Consider the following 19,019-nt stretch of genomic DNA (forward strand, 5'->3'; position numbering starts at 1 on the left):
AGTTTCCTTTTCCTATCTCTTTCTATCTCACCAGAGGAGGAATTATCTCACGGTCGAAGGCCGCGAAACAAAAGCCCCCTCAAACTCGAAAGATGAGAGAAAGACACATACACACACACCTACCACCACCTACCCCAAACCCAACCCCTTACTCATATATATATATATATATGGTTGTATATGTGTGTGTGTATACCAGGGATTAAGTATATAGGCATAGTACAGAGTTCGAGTGATAAACCACAGGAAAAAGAAGGAAAAAAAGAAATGAAAGGGGTGGGGTGGGGGGTGGGAAATAAAATAAAAAGTAAGAAAGAGAGAGAAAGATAGAAGTATTGTATCTATATATGTAAAATGTAGCAAACGAGAGTATGAGACATATTATCCAAGCGCTAATTAAGCCGGCTTGCTGCCGAGAGGACCAAGGGACGCACTTTAAATGTTTCACAAAGGGAACCACTAAAGTTAGAGAGGTTATACCCTTCTTCTTCATCCTCCAAGCCCACCCCCTCTTCCTCCTCTCCCTCACCTACCATACTCTTTATTATCATCCTGGATCTGTGCTTGCCCGTTCCCATTCTATCAAACCACCACCACCACCACCATCCACCCCTACCACCATTTGATTTTATTTTCTTCTCTCTTTTAACGTTCCACTTATCTCTAATTCAGTTTAATCTCTTTGACTTCGATTAATAATAATACACGCCAGGTAGTTTTTTCTTTTCTTTTTTGTCGTTAACTTTATCGATCGATAAATATATTTATAATATTATTTCTTTTGTTTAAATCATCCTTTTTGATATTATTATTGTTGTTATTGATTTCATTTCTTTATTCTTGAGTTAGATTTATTTGACGTTAAGGTATAAATGTATTTTTGATATAATTGTGAAATTATTTAATAAGGAATCATGTTTAGAATATTGTTTTCTAAAATCAATTGATAATAATTTAGATATAATAATCATTCTGATAGAATTTAATTAACCCTTAGATTATTATTATTATTATTATTATTATTATCAAATCCTGAAGTAACAATAATGATAATTGATTGAATATAAATACAATCTTATGTAACCCAATTAAATCAGTTTAATCAAATCTTTTCATAATAATCGAACCATTCAGAATTTTTATGAATACATCTAACAAAAAAAAAAATAAAACAACAGTACCAATCAATTTCACTTTGTAATGCAAGTCTCAGTGACAATTTACGTGAGAATCGATTCGAAATAACTCTGACCAACAATTAGGAAAAGGGGATATTAGAAAAGGGAAGCTTTTGTGTATATGTGTAACGTATTTGATAGGGGTGGAAAAGGGGTGGTGGTGGTGGGTGGAGAGATATTCTCGAGGCTAATAACCAAACGATTCTAGATACTAAACAAGAACAGGCATTTTCGTTGATCTAGTTTATAAAATATTCTCTTTGATCATTCACTATACACGTGACTATCATATACACGTGTGTGTGCGTACATGTGTAAGTGCATGTAAGAGAAAATAACAATAATACAACTAGAACGAGTTAGACAACAAATTAATATCATCATTGTCCAATTGCAAGTGGATGATCATAATTAATACGCCTAATTAATAATTCCCATAATCTCCTATTAGATTCCTAAATAACGTTTAACACGTTCCATGCCGTATGTACCACCGGTGGTACACGTAATCATATTTATTTAATGCACTGAATATCAAATGGCCTGACAATTTTTCTCGACCTTCCATTCCCACCCCCACCCCATCTTGGCTTAAGATTATTCTTTTCCTTTTTATTTGTTGTTAACTTAGAAAAGTTGAAAAGTTAGATGACAAAGCTTTAACAAAGGTGCATTGAAAAACATTGGAGATACGAATAATAATAATAATAATATTAAATAATAATCAGGAATAATGATAGATAATAAAACGCATGATTTAGAATCGGATTTCTCTTGTTATATTTTCCCTAATCAATCGTCGCGAATGTAGAGAGAAGAAATCAACGATAATTTACGTTTCACCCCTGGATGCGTGAGGAAACAGGGGCCGTTTGAAGGAAGCACTTTATATTCGAGGGTTTTGGGGGTTGGGGTTGGAATGGACGGTTGGAATACAGGAGGAGGTGGAAATGGATCTGTGAGAGTAGGGATTGGGACGAAGGGGGTGGTTGGAGGAGGAATACACTGGTGAAGTGGAGAAGGGGGGGATGGATCGTGCTAACGTCGCTGATTCGCCGGAGGCTATACACCCGTTTTTGTATTTATGTATTTATGAGATTTACGTTTCGCCAGGCTCCGGCAAAAATGATTAAAAGCAAACATCAAGCAGGTAGTAGTAGTATTCTTCTCCGAATCGACACAGGCAAGCAAGCAAGCAAGCAAGCAAGCAAGCAAGCAAGCTAGCAAGTTAGCAAGCTATCAAGTTACTGCATCGATACAAATGAAATGCTGAGGAGGGAGGATCACTGGAAAATATAAATAAGACACTTTAAATCTCCAACCAACCACCCACCACCACCCAACTCAAATGATCACCCCGATCATACGTTCAGTTTTGTTTTTTTTTATTTGTGTGTGTGTGTGTGTGCGTAAGATACTCTAACATCAGTTCGGTTGAAATTTGCTCGACAAATACCTCCTGATGGGGATTAATAATTATTAATTGGTGGTATCGATTATATTATAGAATGCCAAAAAAAAAAGTCAATTAATTAAGCTGGTTAATTATTAATAATAAATTGAGGGAGAGGAGGAGGGGTATGTATGGGCAGGTGTTTATAATTAAGGATAGATGAATTATTAATTTATTACAGGCAACCTAATTAACAGTCAGAGTTAGTTAGCTTATGTTTTGCTAGATTTACTTGGGTATAGGTCAACCCCATGTGATCATCGATGATATCTTGATTGTAAGCATTAAACGGGATCCTGTAAATAGGGGTTGTTTCTACTCCCCCTTCTCTCTATTGGGGATGATGGTGGGGATCGGGGATCGGGGATGAAGTTGATGGTGGTGGTGGTGGTGGTGGTGGTGGTGTGCTCTTGGACCGATCAACTTGCCCCGCCGGATTCTGGTCTGCTTATTGTGCAAACAACATCTGTCAATTGAAGAGGGGTGGTTTCCAAGAGACAACCCCTGATATGGTAGAAGGAAGAAAACCCTAACTCCTCTCGATTACCGACTGAGAAAACAATCATCTATATATTATACAACAAGATTTGTAATAATTACAATGAAGAATGATGATGTCTCTTGGTGTTTTTTTGTTGTTAATTAAATTTTGTTTAATAATATGATCAATTAGTTCTTACATAAAAAGAGAATCAATTCTCATCGTGAAATATTGAATTTGGAATTAAATTTTGACTCACGTTGGAAAGTGAGGTTAGAAAAAATTAAAATTTCTTTTTTGTTTACTCGTTTTATCGATGATCATCCTGCTCTTCCTTTTTTGAAACACCAAAGAGTAGATTTTTCTTACAAATAAATGTATAAAAGAGAATTAAGTTTGAGGGATCGATCATTTGTCGATTCATTTAGGGAAAAAAAGATATTTTCGAATTACTCCGTCGGTATGGTAGATTTTTACTAACACCGCGGGGTACGACGAGGGATTATTTGCTTTTTTTAATGTTATTGTTATTTAAACAAATCTAACAAAATTTATTAACACTTTCGTTAGGATTTCTAGAGAACATTTTATCTGATATATAGTTTAATAATATATTATTTATAATTTTATAATAAAAATAAAAATAGTTATTCTCTCGGCATGGCAAGACCATCACCACCACCCCACCTCACGGTGTTGATGGAGGGTTAAAAAAAAACTCGATGAACGCACACGTTGAATTAATCGATTGTTTATCAATTACCTTTATATATTTAATGAAAGTATTAAAAAAACAAGAACGGATTTATTTGACGAAAGAATAAATTCATTATATAACGTTATAACTACTACCCCTCTTTGCAAGATTACTACTAACGAAAAGGACTTTTGCGGGTAAACACAATCGTCGAACGTATTTTTTTCCGATAAACAAAAACAAAAAAAAATAAAGGAAAAGAAAATATATAACACAAAATAAAAATTTTATATGATAAAATAATAAAAATTCGTAGGGAGGGGGAGAAAAAATATATGAACAATCGAGAATGTTGGCGTGTGCGTTGGAATAATAATAATAATCCATATATATTATATTATAATAAATTATAAAGGTATATAGTAATTGAGAGATATACATTTATATAAATTATTGAATTTTCTATTGTTACTCCCCCCTCCATACCACCCCCTCCCCAAATCTTTCTCTGAACGTTAACACGTTTTTCCTACGGTTTCGAGATTCGAAAACGTAGGTATAATTTTATTTTTTCTTTCTCTCTCTTCTTTTAAAAATCCCCCCACCCCTTACCTACACCACCACCACCACAACCACCACCACCACCACCACTCGTGGTATTTGCACGATGCAAATATACATCGCGGAGTGAACCGACCGTCGTTTCATCGGCAACGTTTCGAAAACCCAGGAATAACGATTCGTTTTAACGTAAATTGAAAGAGAGATATGATACGAACAGACGATGATACGATCCAAAAAAAAAAAGAAAAAAGAAAAAAGAAGAAAAAAAAAAAAACTCAGTCATCGGTTGGCAAATATTCCTCCTCGTAGTTAAGGTGGTCTTTTATAGGATTTGAACAAATCCCTATAGTATAATATATATATATATATCAATAGGATACGTTGTATGGGGTTTTTTTTTCTACCCATACACACAGAGAGAGACACGTCGTGAATCCAAATTATACATAAATTTTCTTGTTGGTATCAATGTAAATTAATAATAATATATATATATATGTATATTTTTTTTTGTTCTTCGTCAAACAAGTCGATCAAATTTTCCCGGTATTTCTTTCAATTGGTATTGGACGATAGAAAAAAGGGTGGGGGGTAGAACCCACCAATTGTAAGACGAAGACGAAAAGAGAGAAGAGAACAGAAGAGATAAAAAATTATTTAACGAAGATAATACTGCATTAACGAAAATTAACGAATAAAAGTAAATGATTCGTCGTTAAGCTATGCTAAAGAAATATATGTATATAAATATATATATATATATATATTAGATAGGAGAAGGATATATTAACCGTACGATGTGCAGCCATACGTGAATAATCCGAGTATTTGCAGAACGAAAACGCGCTCGTGTTCGTGCCGAATTAAACCGTGCGCAGTCTAATGCACAGGGAAACACACATAGAATGAATGAGTGAGTGTGTGAGTCAGATAGAGATAGATAGATCGAGAGATAACTGTGCGCGAGTACTGTTGCAGGTAGCCAAGGTATTAATTGGGATTAAGTAAATCAAGACGCTAATTAGCTAGTGCCAAGCGCGCGCGGAATTGCAGGCCAACGATGATATCCAACCAACCAACCAACCAACCAACCCAACCAATCCAACCAACCAATCCAACCAACCCTCCTCTTCTTCCCGTTCCCCTTTCCCCACTTCTTCACCACCACCACCATCATTACCACCACCACTAGCCCCACTAACATCACCACGACCTGCAGTAGCAGCAATACCATCACCAGTACATCACCTACCCCTATATATTTGACAATCAACCAACACCAATATACCAGTTCAACGTTGACTCCTTTTCACAGCGTGGCACATGGCTTTTACTACCCCCCCTACCACCTCACCCTTCTTATTTTTTTTCTTTCTACTGCTTTTTATTTACTATACTTAATTTGGGCTAATCGTGATATCAATTCTGATCGTTAAGCACACCTTTTTACGATTGTTTTAGAAATCTTTTTGTTTTGTTTTTCTGTGTTTTTTCTTTTTTTTTTTTATAACAATTCCAGCCACCCTCATCATTTCACAATTACCACCACCACCACCACCACCACCTATTCTCTTCTTCGTTACGGATTTTGTTTTCAATATACAAATCTTGCAATTGGTTCTCTCCTATTGTCATCAATCAGTCAAAGTTTCTTTTGCATTACAACAACTGGAATTACCACCAATTGGAATTGCATTTGATAATTTAGAAATGATTATAAATATTCATCAAGAAATTTATTTTTTACCATCAAAAGAAGAGAAATTGATTCTTGAATATTCTTGAGAAATAGTATATTAGTAATAGGTACTGGATTGAAATAACGTACGAGGAATGAACGAGCAAGTGTATTTATTATCTTACAAGGGAAGGTAAAAAAAAAAAAGAACCAGAAAAAAAAAAGAAAAAAGAAGAAGCAGTAGGAGGAGGAGGAGGGGTGTAAAGGGGGAATGATAACGTTGAGATAGCAGTTGAAAGCGTGGGAGTGAAGAAGCAAACTCTTGAGAGTGGAAGGAAGGAAGGAAGGCCGCGCGAGATCCTGGTAATATCGCGGAAAGTGTTTGCTCAGGTTGTCTCGACCGAGCTTGAAGCATTAAACCGACGTCGAGAGGGTTCTTTCACTCTGAGATTCAAGAAGCTGCTGCTACTGCTGGTTATGGTGATGGTGATGGTGATGGTTTTGTTGTAGTAGTAGTAGCAGTATCCTATTTCTTTTTCCTTTTCTATTTCTTTTTCCTTTTCTTTTTCTTCTTCTTCTTCTTCTTCTTCTTTTCCTCTTATTTCTTCCTATCAACTATTTTTCTCTCTATTATTCTACTCACATTTTTATAATCTTACTATTTTCTTAAGCAAAGATCAAGAATTATGATATGATTTCATCCCAACGTGTCGAAATTTTCATAGTTTTTATTGGATAATGACGTAGTACCTAGGGATATACTAATATTTTTGGTTAGGTAATGACGTCATGTATCTAGGGATATAATAATATTTTTGGTTAGGTAATGATGTAATGTATCTAGAGATATACTAATATTTTTTATTGGGTAATGATATGGTGTACCTAGGGATACCAATATTTATATTGATAATCATATATGAAATTTTATTGAATGTCTATTAATAATATAAGTTTTATCTTTATTATATCATTTCCTAGAAGTTCATCATTTCCCTAACCAAAAATCGTTCAAAGATTAGTTAACAATGATATGACCCTAACCTCTCGAAATTTTAAAAAACATTTCTTATTGGATAATAATGTGTTACCTAGGGATATTAATATTTTCTACTAGAGAGCAATCGTATAAGAAAGTTTATTATACGAATATATTAAATATTCAATAATATCCTGACCAATGTATTTTTCCATTCTTAAAATCCACCACAAACACACCTACCTAACCTAACCTAATACAAATCAAAATCAATGAATAAGAAAATAAATAAAAACGATTCACGATGACAAGAACTAGTTAAGCTTTCCATACCCTAACCTCCAACCCCCAATAATCCCCATACCCCAATAGAGTACATTCGTTACGAAAGAGTGGGTTATAAAGTGGTGGTGATGATAGTATTGGTTGTCGTTAATAGTAGTGGTGGTGCTGATGATAAAGGTAGTAATAGTAGTAATAGTAGTAGTAATAGTTGGTACGAGGAAGATGGAAAAGGAAACACGTTAGTACGAGAAGGGTAGGAAGAGGAGAAGGAAAAAGGAGGAGGAGGGGTGGGGTGGTGAGGGGGAGGGTTTAGCGTCTGTGTTAGCTTCGATTTGAAGCTCTTTGGCCTCCTGGGAAATGTGCGTAATCGTTGTATATTCCGTTCAAAACTCAACCGGCGACGGATTCTCCTCTCTCGTTGGGCAATTCCCGTTTGTTTATGCGCCACCGATGGTTGGTGGTGGTGGTGGTGGTGGTGATGGTGGTGATAGTAATAGTGATGGTGTGGTGGCATCAGCAATCATGGCATGCTTTCCCGTCGACGACTTTCCCTATTAGAGGACTGTTTTAGAAATTCTGAGCCCTTTTGTCGGGATACTCTTCTTCTTCTTCTCCTTCTCGTTGTTAGTAAAAAAGTACAAAAAAAAAAAGAAAGAAAAAAAAAATAGAAAGAGAATGAGAAACTTAGGCATCCGAATGGCATGAACTACTTGTATGTATGTATATGTATATCTGTGTAGGTGATTTATACGCTCTACAAAGGAATTATACTTGTCGGGGGTGAGGGATAGAAAGGGGGTGGGTGGGAGGGGCTAGTATAGGAATCCCGATAAAAAATGAACTATTCGTGAATCGTTCCCATTCAAATTATTATCCGAGAATAAACTGCAACATAGTTTTTTTCGTGTATTGTTGTTGTTGTTGTTGTTTCTTTTTTTCTTCTTCTTGTGTTTAACATATTTGCGCTAGCTCAACAAATCTCTTTCAATATAATACCAACATTAATAATTACCCAACCATTATTCTTTCGCATACTATAACAACCCCCACTACTTCCCCCCCACTCCTATCTTCCTCTTTCAGGAACAAACAAAAAGATCAAGCTTTTAAATACCTCTTAATAACCACAGGCAGTTAACCGTGATGATGACCCCCTCACCCCACCCCACTACCCCACCGTCACTAGCATCCTCCCTCATTCTACCACAATATTTCTTTGAAAAGTGTATACCCAAATTGTGTCGTCCAAAATGATACGATAAAACGGAAACACTAAGGGGAATGATGGGGGTGGGGAGACACAGCATTTTATTCGCGACGAGTATACTCGTCGTCTATATCAATTCAAGCTGAATTTAATATAAACGATATTTGTTCGATGATATTTTCTTAAAACACAGTAATTGAACAACAAACAAGAATGATGTACGACGCATCATCGATTTTATCTTCGATATATATCGATATCGATAGATTTGTTTATATTAAATAGATATAATGTTAACTGTCCTGCAAACTTTGTCCAGGTTGTCTATCGACTAGTCCTAACGACTAAATAAAAATAAATCTTGGTATTTGTAAAAGAGTACGGAGGAGTACTACTGTGAAACCCCGAACCCCCAACCAACCCCCAACCCCCAAACCCCTTCTAGTAGCAGCAGCAGCAGCAATACACCAACCCATCCAACCCAACGATTTTATATGAACCGCTTAATTTCTCTTTTCTACCGAACTACGAAGAAGAACGGCCGGCACGAGCGTACAGGAATGAAGGGTGGGGTTGGGGGTTGGGGGTGGGAAGAGAGTACTACGTAAAACCTCGTCGCAAAAGAAGGGTAGTAGTAGTAGTCGAGGGTTGTGGAAAGAGAGAAAGAGAAAGAAAGAAAAAGTAAACGAGAAACCTACACCTATGCGGGGTATGAGGCAGAATAAAGTGGGATTCAGCGCAACGTGAATTATAAACGATATTATGCAAACACCCCAGGAGAAGAGAAGGAATACTCACTCCTCCTCCTCCTCCTCACCCCTTCCCTCACTCTCCCATCCTGCTGGTACTCTCGTCGTGCCGTGAGTTAATTTAATGAAAAACATCAGAGACCAAACCTGGGTTGAAAGATAGACCCCCGATAGGAAAAGAGAGAAGAAATGAAAAAAAGAAAAAAAAGAAAGAAAAGTAGGAGAAAGAGATGAGATGACGATGATGATAGGAAAAAGATAAAAAAAAGAAAAGAGAAAGATGAAGAGAAGAGTAGTAGAGAGGAGAGAACGAACGGTAAAAGACGCATCCCCCCAAAAAAGGCTGCACACTTGAAGTTACCCAAAAAACACTCTCTTCTCTTCTCTTTTCATCTCTTCTTCTTCTTCTTCTCATCTAGTCCTACCTCTTCTTTCTCTCTTTCTCTTTCTTTTCCACCGAGTGTATATTTTTACGAGTACTTCTTTACCTCTTTCAACAATCGTACACCACCACCACCACCAGTCATGGATGTATAAACATTTCAGTCGTTTTAAAGAACAAAATTACCCTTATACCATTAACACTCGACCATATTCCACATTCCCGTTAACAACGGGATTCTAAAAATGTCGATAGAAATGAATAATAATAAATACTTCGTACAATATTAAGAAAAATTGTCAACCCAATAAGACAAGAGGTTTCTTATTATGTCTTCTTCCCCCCCCTCTCCTTCCCCTATTGGAATCTGATCGAATTAAACAAAATTAGGATTTCGTTTTTATTTTTTCTTAAAGTTCAAGAAACAGATGGAACGATCAAATCGAAGAAACCTGGTTCGAAAGATCGAGAAGGGTTCAGAACAGTCAGAGAGGACCCCCCCACAGGTAGACACAGAGAAAAACACAGAGAGATAGATTGAGAGAGAGAGAGAGGGAATGTGATGAGAGGAAATGAGTCGTCGGCGCACGTGCAACACACTTGGTGGTGTACCATGACCGTGGCAGACAGGAGAACATCCAATCTGCACTACTCGGGGGCGGATCTTCATAGCTGGAGGGTTGGGGCACGGCGTGCGATGACTGGTGGGGTTCCTACGAACCAACGCGCAGGATGAAACTTTCTGGGGGAACACGGGAGGCCTGAGGGGGGAGGGCTTGATACAGAAAAAGCTAGCGCAAATCGGACACATTTATATCCAACATACACACCCCCATAACTAGGCATGTACACGCACGCAAACACATACAAACACACACGCGCGCGCACACACAGACAACTGGAAATATCTGTTAACCTGTACTACGACAATAATAACGAGGTGGAGACAGCGAGGACAAGGTGGTAGAGGAAAGGGTAAGCTGATAGGTTCGATGGAGGTGGAAACGACAATCCTGCTATCCAACTCTGGCGTTCAAATCACGGAGAACCGTGATCCCCGTCGCTACCACTTCTCTTCTACTACTGGTGCTGTTGTTTTCTCTTATCGTTTTCCTATTATCAATCGAGGATACGGGGCTTTTATTAATTCTTCTTTAATAATCGTCTCGTTGTCAAGTGTTTTATATTTGTTTTTGTTTTGTTGTTTAATTTCAAATCGTTCCGGTAGGGTGGGGGTTAGATAAAAAGGGGTTTCTTCTTTTCATGATTCCGATCATTCGTTTGCCGAAATTTTCATTACGATCATCAAAGAAAGGAGACGGGGAGAAGAATTTTTGATTATTCGTATTATTAACAGTGATGAATAATTGTTCTTTAAATATCAATCGGAATGAAATAATAATAATAATTAATAACCATGGTGCGTGGAGAATATTTAATCGAGAGTGAATTTCTTCTTCGGGAAAATGTTTTGACGAATTGTTCGAAATAATAATTTAGGAGGAATCGAAGATTTTTGGAAATAATTATCAGGATGTACAGTTTGTACAGAGCTTGGTTCGGTGACGATAACGCGGCGGACAATTACAATCGTTTGCAAGAAACACTTTCACCGCCCGACACAGTGATCAGAGTTGGTAACGAGGGTGAACATCAGTTCATTGCACACAAGGGTATTCTAGCTGCACACAGTGGTTATTTGAAGGCTTTGCTAGCTAGCGCAGCAGCCAACAGTTCGAATAATGGGCCACCAAACTTTGCCGGCACTTGTGCCGGATTGAATTCGTCGAGTAGCTCGGCAAGTGTTGGTTTAGGTGGACAACATGGGAGACAACAACCGGTTACTTCTGTTTCAGTATCTTCAATCGGTAATTTACATAATCAGTGGTGATGATTTCAATGAAAATGCGTGGTATATAACATTTGATCGGTGATAAAATAGGAAACACGTTTGATGTTTCAGGTGGAGAAGCATTTGCCCCGTTGTTAAATTACATGTACACGGGTAGATTGGAAGTAACATTGGACAATGTCTACAGTGTACTATTGGCAACTCATTTGTTGCATATGCCTGGTGCATTGGAACAATGCAGAGCTGCTTTACTCAGATTAAGAGCACCCCCTCCTTTACCAACACCCATACCAATACCACCAGTTTCTACATCAACGTCCACATCTAATTCAGGCCCTGGAAGTATACTCAGACCGATACCAAATAGATTGGTATTGGGACCACCTTTGTGTTGGCCTCAAACGAGCTCAATTTATCCTTCCACCGCGACAGCACCAACATCCGTCGGTCTACCACCGCATTTACCTCAAATGCAACCAACTACTGTCCTAATCCCACCATCCGTTTCACCTAACTTATCGGTCATTCCCAATTTAAGTACTCAGGAAACTCAAGAACCATCGTCTAGCACGCATTACAGGTTAGCCATCATTTTACTTAGATTATCTTTCCCGATTCTTTCCCGATGTTTAAACAAATGTTATATGAAAATGAATTTTTTTTTAGCTCGACCAACAGAGACCTTTCAAGATCACCGAGATCCTCGCCAACGCGACAATTAAACAAAAGAACGATCAACGTCAAATCCCGATCCCATTCGAGATCGACAACACCGGAAACTATTTCACCAGTTTCTTCTCTTCCGTACGCTAATGCAGCAGCAGCAGCAGCAGCGGCAGCGGCAGCAGCTGCAGCTGCAGCAGCGTTCAATGCATTCGCATCGAGGTCATCCTCCCCATCGGCAGTGTCCCGTTCCTCATCTTTATCGCGATCACCTTCACCGTCATCTTCCCGACGTGGAAAGAAAATGAATAATAATCAGCCAATCGATCGAAGAGATGTCGTTCATTTCAAACAAGAATCATCATCATCATCTCGTATAATTGACGCAAGTTCGACAACGACAACGGCAACAACTACCACCACCATCGGCAGCAGCACAACAACCACGACAACAGCAGAAACAACTACAATTGCAACGACAACAATTAACCAACGTAGACGATCCAACGAAAATTCAAATTCGATTGGAAACTCACCTAACTCGAGAATAATCAACAACAACACCGATAACACACCTAAAAGTAGTTTGACCATAACTGAAATGGATGGTCGCGGTGAACGTCGGCCATCCCATAGACGAAAAAATCGAATACCCAATAATAACCATAACAACAACAACAACAACAATAATAATAATCAAAACAACAACAATAATACCAACACGAACAATAGTAACGATCCTTCGTCTTCCAACAGCAGTGTTTTATCCGTGGTTTACGACGTTGCCTGTTGCGATGGTCCAGTTAAATTCCATCGCGTGTTAAACGAAAATTACGCGTTATCCCAACAAGCACGTTTGCAAAGGCATTGCATCGAGGAAACGATTAGACCACCATTGGAGAACGATGAGAACGGTGGTAGCAGAAGTTCCATGTTGACGACAACGACAACAACACCAACACCAACTACGAGAATACGAAATTGTCCCATAGATCCTATGGTCAATTCTCAAACAAATGATTCAACCAACACCAACACCACAACTGGCAATTATAGTTGCGGTTACTGCAGGCATACTTTCAAATCTCAATACTGTTATAGAAAACATGCTAAAAGACATTTGTTACCAACCAGATCATCTTCCAACAATGAAACAACACCGCCAACTACGACAACTACCACGACTACTACGACTGGTACTACTGAAAGAAATCGTCAAGATGGTGGTGCCACGAGAAACAGAAGGGAAGTCAGATTATTGGATTTGAACGTACAATATTATCCCTGCAAAATATGCGGATGCAAATTTCCAAGTTATTATTTCGTACACAAGCATAGAAAATTGTGTCACGCTAATGTAGAAGATAATAATCATCCTAGGGTTAACAACAGAGATGATGTTGTTAACTTCAATGATCAAGAATCTATCACCCAACCTACTGTTGTCGATGATACACCAACACCCCCCATTAATCACGAATGAACACTTCAAGGATTTGTTGTCTCTGTGTTCTTGATACAAACCAGTCCTTTAGAAATCAATTTAAAATATGAAAAAGTAATAACTATTATTATTATAATAATAAATTAAGCAATATACATTTATATTCTTCGTGTCCACTAAAAGAAAAAGAAAAAGAAACAAAAAAAAAAAAGGAAAAATTATCAAAATCTGTGACACGTCTGTGTGTGTGTGTGTGTATATGTGGAGTGTGTGAGTAAGAGAAGAATGTGAGTGTTAAAAAAAAAATATATATATATAGTTCGTTAGTTTCTTTCAATCATAATCAATTCATTGTTTATATTAATAATTAATAGCATTATTGTTTTCCCCCATAGATAAATTAATTCTATCGGAAAAATTTCTTATAACGTTGATACAATATTAATATTAATAATAATAATAATAATAATAATAATAATAATAATAATGATGATAATAATAATAATAATATTGGGGTGGTGTGGTTGGTTCCAAACCGTTATAATTATGCAATTTATAATTATTTAACAATGATGATGATATAACATAGAAGATCAAAAATATTGCAATTATGGTAATGAATTAATCATTTAATTGTAATTGACTTGTAAATAATTTAGTTTAAACACTTTACAAACAAGTCAGATCACACATAATACAACCACCAGTTATAACTGATTAATTGAAAATAAATTCGACAGATATATATATATATACTTGTATTAATAAATAAATAAAATATTTGTCAATAATATATAATAAATAATGAGAGAGATATCGTACAACAATTAAAAATTTCATTGAATTTAATTGAATAACAATAACAAAAAATACCGAGAACGCAATTATATAAAAATATTTAGTACGATTACAAAAAAAAAAAAAAACACGCCGTATATATCGTTTAAAATAAAAAAAAACGATTTAACAATTTAACCGCTCCGAATATTGAACACATTTCAAATTAAACATAATATATAATATAATAATAACACAATATAAAATAAAATATAATATAAAATAAAATATAAAATAAAATAAAAGTTTCATAAGTTAATAATAAAAATGAAGAACAACAAGAAGTATTATTTAAAAGAGAAAAGAAAGAAAGAAAAAACAATTACCGATAACAAATATTCTCAGTGTTCTGAGGAAGAACACATTCTCGTTTACGTTTAATAATTATTTCATATATAATATTTCATTACAAGGATATAAAACGATTTCGACGACTGTTCCAGGTTGATCTCGTAACTTTGTAACCCAAAAAAAGAAAAAGAAAAAAAAAAGAAAAAAAAACCCACAAAGAAAGAAAGAAAGAAAAGAAAAGAAGCAAACATATTATGCGAATATAGAAAACGCACGGTATAGAAAAAAAAAGAAAAACCACAATTGAATGTACTCACCAATGATATCCGTGGATTGTGCTTCTTCGTCACTGGTTTCCATTGGATTGGCATGATTTTCTTTTTTCTTATCCTTAATCCTACTAGTAGCTGCCGTATTAATACCACTACTACTACTACCACTGGTTGTTTCCCTACAACTCGTTTTCTTTTTACCCGTATCCTTAAACTCGGACTGCATGGCAGGTACATTGGTGGTGTTGACGCTTAACGAGCACGCTGCTGATCCTGACGACAACGTGTTTTTACCTTCCATTCTAAAGAAAACAAAACAAAAATTAAATATCATTATTATTATTGCATAGTAGAACTTACATGACGATTATTCCACCCCCCTTCCCCCGCTCCCAAATAGAATTTAACTTACAACAATTTCCCTTAGAAAATTATTTGAAACACCCTACACCGAATATCCAAAATTGTTTGATTTAACAAATCCCACCACCCCACCCCACCCCACCTCCATTGTTTGTTAATATCAAACATCGAAGAGGGTTTGTATTGTTTAGAATTTTCTAACAAAATAAATAGAAAATATTGATTCCTATAGGAATCGATGTGAAATCTCAGTTAAAACTTGAAAATATTTGGTGTACGCCAAACCGGTCTACCATTCCTTGAAGTATCGTCTTTCAATCATTCCGAACAGTAAAGGGGGATTATGTGTGTGAAATTTCTAATATGATCAATTCAATTATGACGATGGATGGTAGTTGAGTAAATATAATCCACTAACCAGTTAACCATTGATTAGCATTACAATCTGCTAATAACTGTTCTGCTTCTACCTCTATCATTCTCTCCCTTCTCACCCTTAAATCTATCATCCTATTGCCATCACTCCTCCACTGAACTACCCCTCCTCCTCCCACCTTTCACCAAACTCCACTTATCCCTACTACTACTACCAACCTCCTAGGTACCCTTTTTACCTCTGCGTCCCCCCTAGATACTCCTCAAATGCCTCCCCCTCCCCCTCCCCCTCCCCCCACTCTCCTATCGATTAAACTTCCATAATGTAAATTCGTTTCTTTGACTGAATATTATTACGTAAATTCACCTCCACCCCCACCACCACCCCTCATCCTCCTTCCCACGAGTTAACTTTTTGTGATATATTAATGCAATAGTTGAAAGATCGTGATTGGATTAAAACAAGCTTTTATATGTATATGTGTGTGTATGCGTACACACGTATATATATGAGTGTGTATAATTTAACATTAAATATGCACCCACGGATTAAAAAGTGAAAGCATTTTTAGTTATCATCGTATGAAATTCAGAAAGAGACGACCATATCGAATTCTGAGTGATTTCCCGAATGAGAAGGAAACGGGGGAGGGAGGGAGGGAGCCTGAGGGAGGAGGAGGATCAGGAAGAAGACGAGAGTATGAGGAGAGTACGGGGGAAGTGAGGCTTTGTTTGCACATTGAATATCTTTCACCCAATGGAAACGACTCATTCAATCAGGCCATCCGGCTTTTATAGAAATCAGAATCAATTGGAGCAATACGAATTGAAAAATAAATCCTATTCCAACAATCATCCATCTACTTTTCTTTCCAATTTTACTCGAATCATCCATCCCATGTTATGAACAGATCCCATAGTTGTAAAAAAAAAAATAAAAGAAAATAAAACAAAATGAAATTGGGATTGTTCAAACGTTACTGTACATCCAATAATTATTTGTAATGATTTTTATATTGCTACAGAGGTTTTTTCTGTTCCCAAATTCTGAATTATTCTCTATAAGTAAATACGTGTTTTAATATAATAAGTATAAATAATAATAATATAATTATTTCTCTATGAGGGAATATAAGCATTACACGATCTTTCAACTGATAACAATTGATAGAATAAATAATTGAAAGTTAACGTAATCCCCTGACGTAAATCAAACCCCAAGAAATTCAGTAATAAAATATTAACGTAACACAATCATTAGATTATTATAAGAAAATATAATAATAATAAAAAATAAAAATATACGTACATGACTTTGACGTCCTTATTCGTAGGATTATTATCCGTGCTAGATTCTTCTTTAACTTCGACTTTAACAATATGCGAGTCCTTGTTATCCCCTTTGTTCTCCTTGTTTTCTTTACCAATTTCTTTATTATCCTTCGTATTAGCCGGTGTAGTCGCAGTCGTAGTAGTCGTCGATGAGAAAATCGACATCAGGATTGAATTTAGGGATGTAGTCGTCGTAGAAGTCGTCGCAGTTGCTATCGTCGCCGTGTTGTTGTTGGTGGTGATGGTGATGGTGGATGGTGTTGTTAACGTTGTCGTTGCTGTCGTAACAGAATCAGTAGAAGACATATTCGTGCTCATAATCAGAGAACCCTGAGCACCTGTCATCGTCGTCGTCGTAGCAGTCGTCGTCGTCGTCGTCGTCGTGGTCGTCGTCGTCGATGCCGCAGTCGTAGTTGTCGTCGACGTTGACGACGACAATGATGACGACGACGACGACGACGTACTTGTTGACGATGATGATGAGGACGCTGTAGTAGTTGTACCAGTTGATATACTCGACGTTGATGATGTAGTTGTCGTTGTTGTCGCCGTAGATGATGATGTTGTTGTTGTTGTTGCTGTTGCTGCTGCTGCTGCTGTTGTTGTTGTTGTTGTTGTCGTTGATGATGATGATGATGTTGTTGATGATGATGATGTTGCTGCTGCATTATTATTCTGAGGATTTTCCTGCGTCTTTTGTTGCTGCTCACGTTGCAGCCTTGTGGTAACTCCCGTTGTCAATATGTCGATAGGTCCAATAGTAGAACTACTATTATTTACCTATTAAATATATTTTATTATGTTTATTAATATTTTCATTTATTCAAAATAACAATAGATAAAATAATGATTGTTGTTGTCTACGTATATTACCTTATTATTAGGATTGTTACGAGAACTGCGTGTCCGTTGTCGAGATCTTCGTAGCAATCGTTTATAATTTTCAGCTTTCTTAGTGAGGTAGTAATGATGCACACAATCTGGAACAGACTTGTGTTCCAAGGATTGTGCTATCGCACCGAAATTCTTCGGATGTTGCAAATATTTCTCTTTGAACAATTCGTGCTCCAGCGAACTCCATACGTTTATTAATTTTCTTTCACTATGTAAAGCTTCAAGTTCCTCTAATTGGAGTAAACCATTACGATTTTGAAATGCGATCCTTCGTTGCTTGGTATCCAAAAGTAGAGGTGGTATGACTGCGTACGAACGCATCTTCTTGTCTTCCATCTGTAATATTTAATAAACATTATTACTTTTATTCATCTCTTTTATACATTACATTTATAATTTAAACAAATTTTAAATTTAAAAAAAGAAAGGTCGATAAAGAATTATTTATTTCAATACAAGTACGTTAGCGTACTAACAGATGGCGCGATCGTCGAACCTCGTCGGTAAATTACCGACAGTGTAGTACCAATATTACATTTTATTTATTTTTTTAAATTCTTTTTTTAATTACGATAACAATTATATAGTATAAAATAATACCTCTTGCTCTTGAAGACCGTCCATAATTTCTTCAAGATCAGCTTCGCTTTTAACACGAGCACCAACCCTGTTGAAACGTTCTTTATCTTCCCTTTGCTTTCTTAATTCAGGGAATACTTTTTCGAAAAATTCACGATTCTTCGCTTCTTTAGATTTTTTTTTCGGATTTGCTTCCAATCGTTCAACCTTTCGATGCCACTCTTGAACGAGAATGGCGTAAGATTGAGACTGCTGCCTGTGAAGAGACGCTCTCTCAGCATGTTCCCTTCTTAATCTTCCTATTAATCTCGCTCTCATACAAGATTGATGCCTCGTACGATTTTCTTGATAAACACTAGTATCCGATGGTTGATTATACAATGGCAACTCTACCTTAGGACCCAATCTTTCTAAAAGTCTATGCGCTTCTTCCCCTTTTCTCTACAATTACACACAATAATATA

The 19,019-nt window shown here is 36.5% G+C and overlaps 1 protein-coding gene across 4 annotated transcripts in view; it reads right to left on the bottom strand.

Annotated features, from left to right (window-relative positions):
• Positions 1 to 19,019, bottom strand: part of LOC122513499 — a 47,243-nt gene that overhangs the window by 9,187 nt on the left and 19,037 nt on the right. For 3 of the 4 annotated variants that reach the window (XM_043629889.1, XM_043629890.1, XM_043629887.1), the window contains exons 6-9: positions 18,577 to 18,996; positions 17,956 to 18,312; positions 17,060 to 17,862; positions 15,058 to 15,314 (exon numbers count right to left, since the gene is read on the bottom strand). In XM_043629889.1, coding sequence (XP_043485824.1) covers positions 15,058 to 15,314; positions 17,060 to 17,862; positions 17,956 to 18,312; positions 18,577 to 18,996 — 1,837 coding nt within the window. The remainder of the gene's footprint in view (positions 1 to 15,057; positions 15,315 to 17,059; positions 17,863 to 17,955; positions 18,313 to 18,576; positions 18,997 to 19,019) is intronic. The other variant, XM_043629891.1, reaches the window with a different exon arrangement.

The sequence above is a fragment of the Polistes fuscatus genome, unplaced genomic scaffold, assembly GCF_010416935.1.
Source record: "Polistes fuscatus isolate 324 unplaced genomic scaffold, CU_Pfus_HIC Scaffold12, whole genome shotgun sequence".
In the NCBI taxonomy this organism is placed as follows: domain Eukaryota; kingdom Metazoa; phylum Arthropoda; class Insecta; order Hymenoptera; family Vespidae; genus Polistes; species Polistes fuscatus.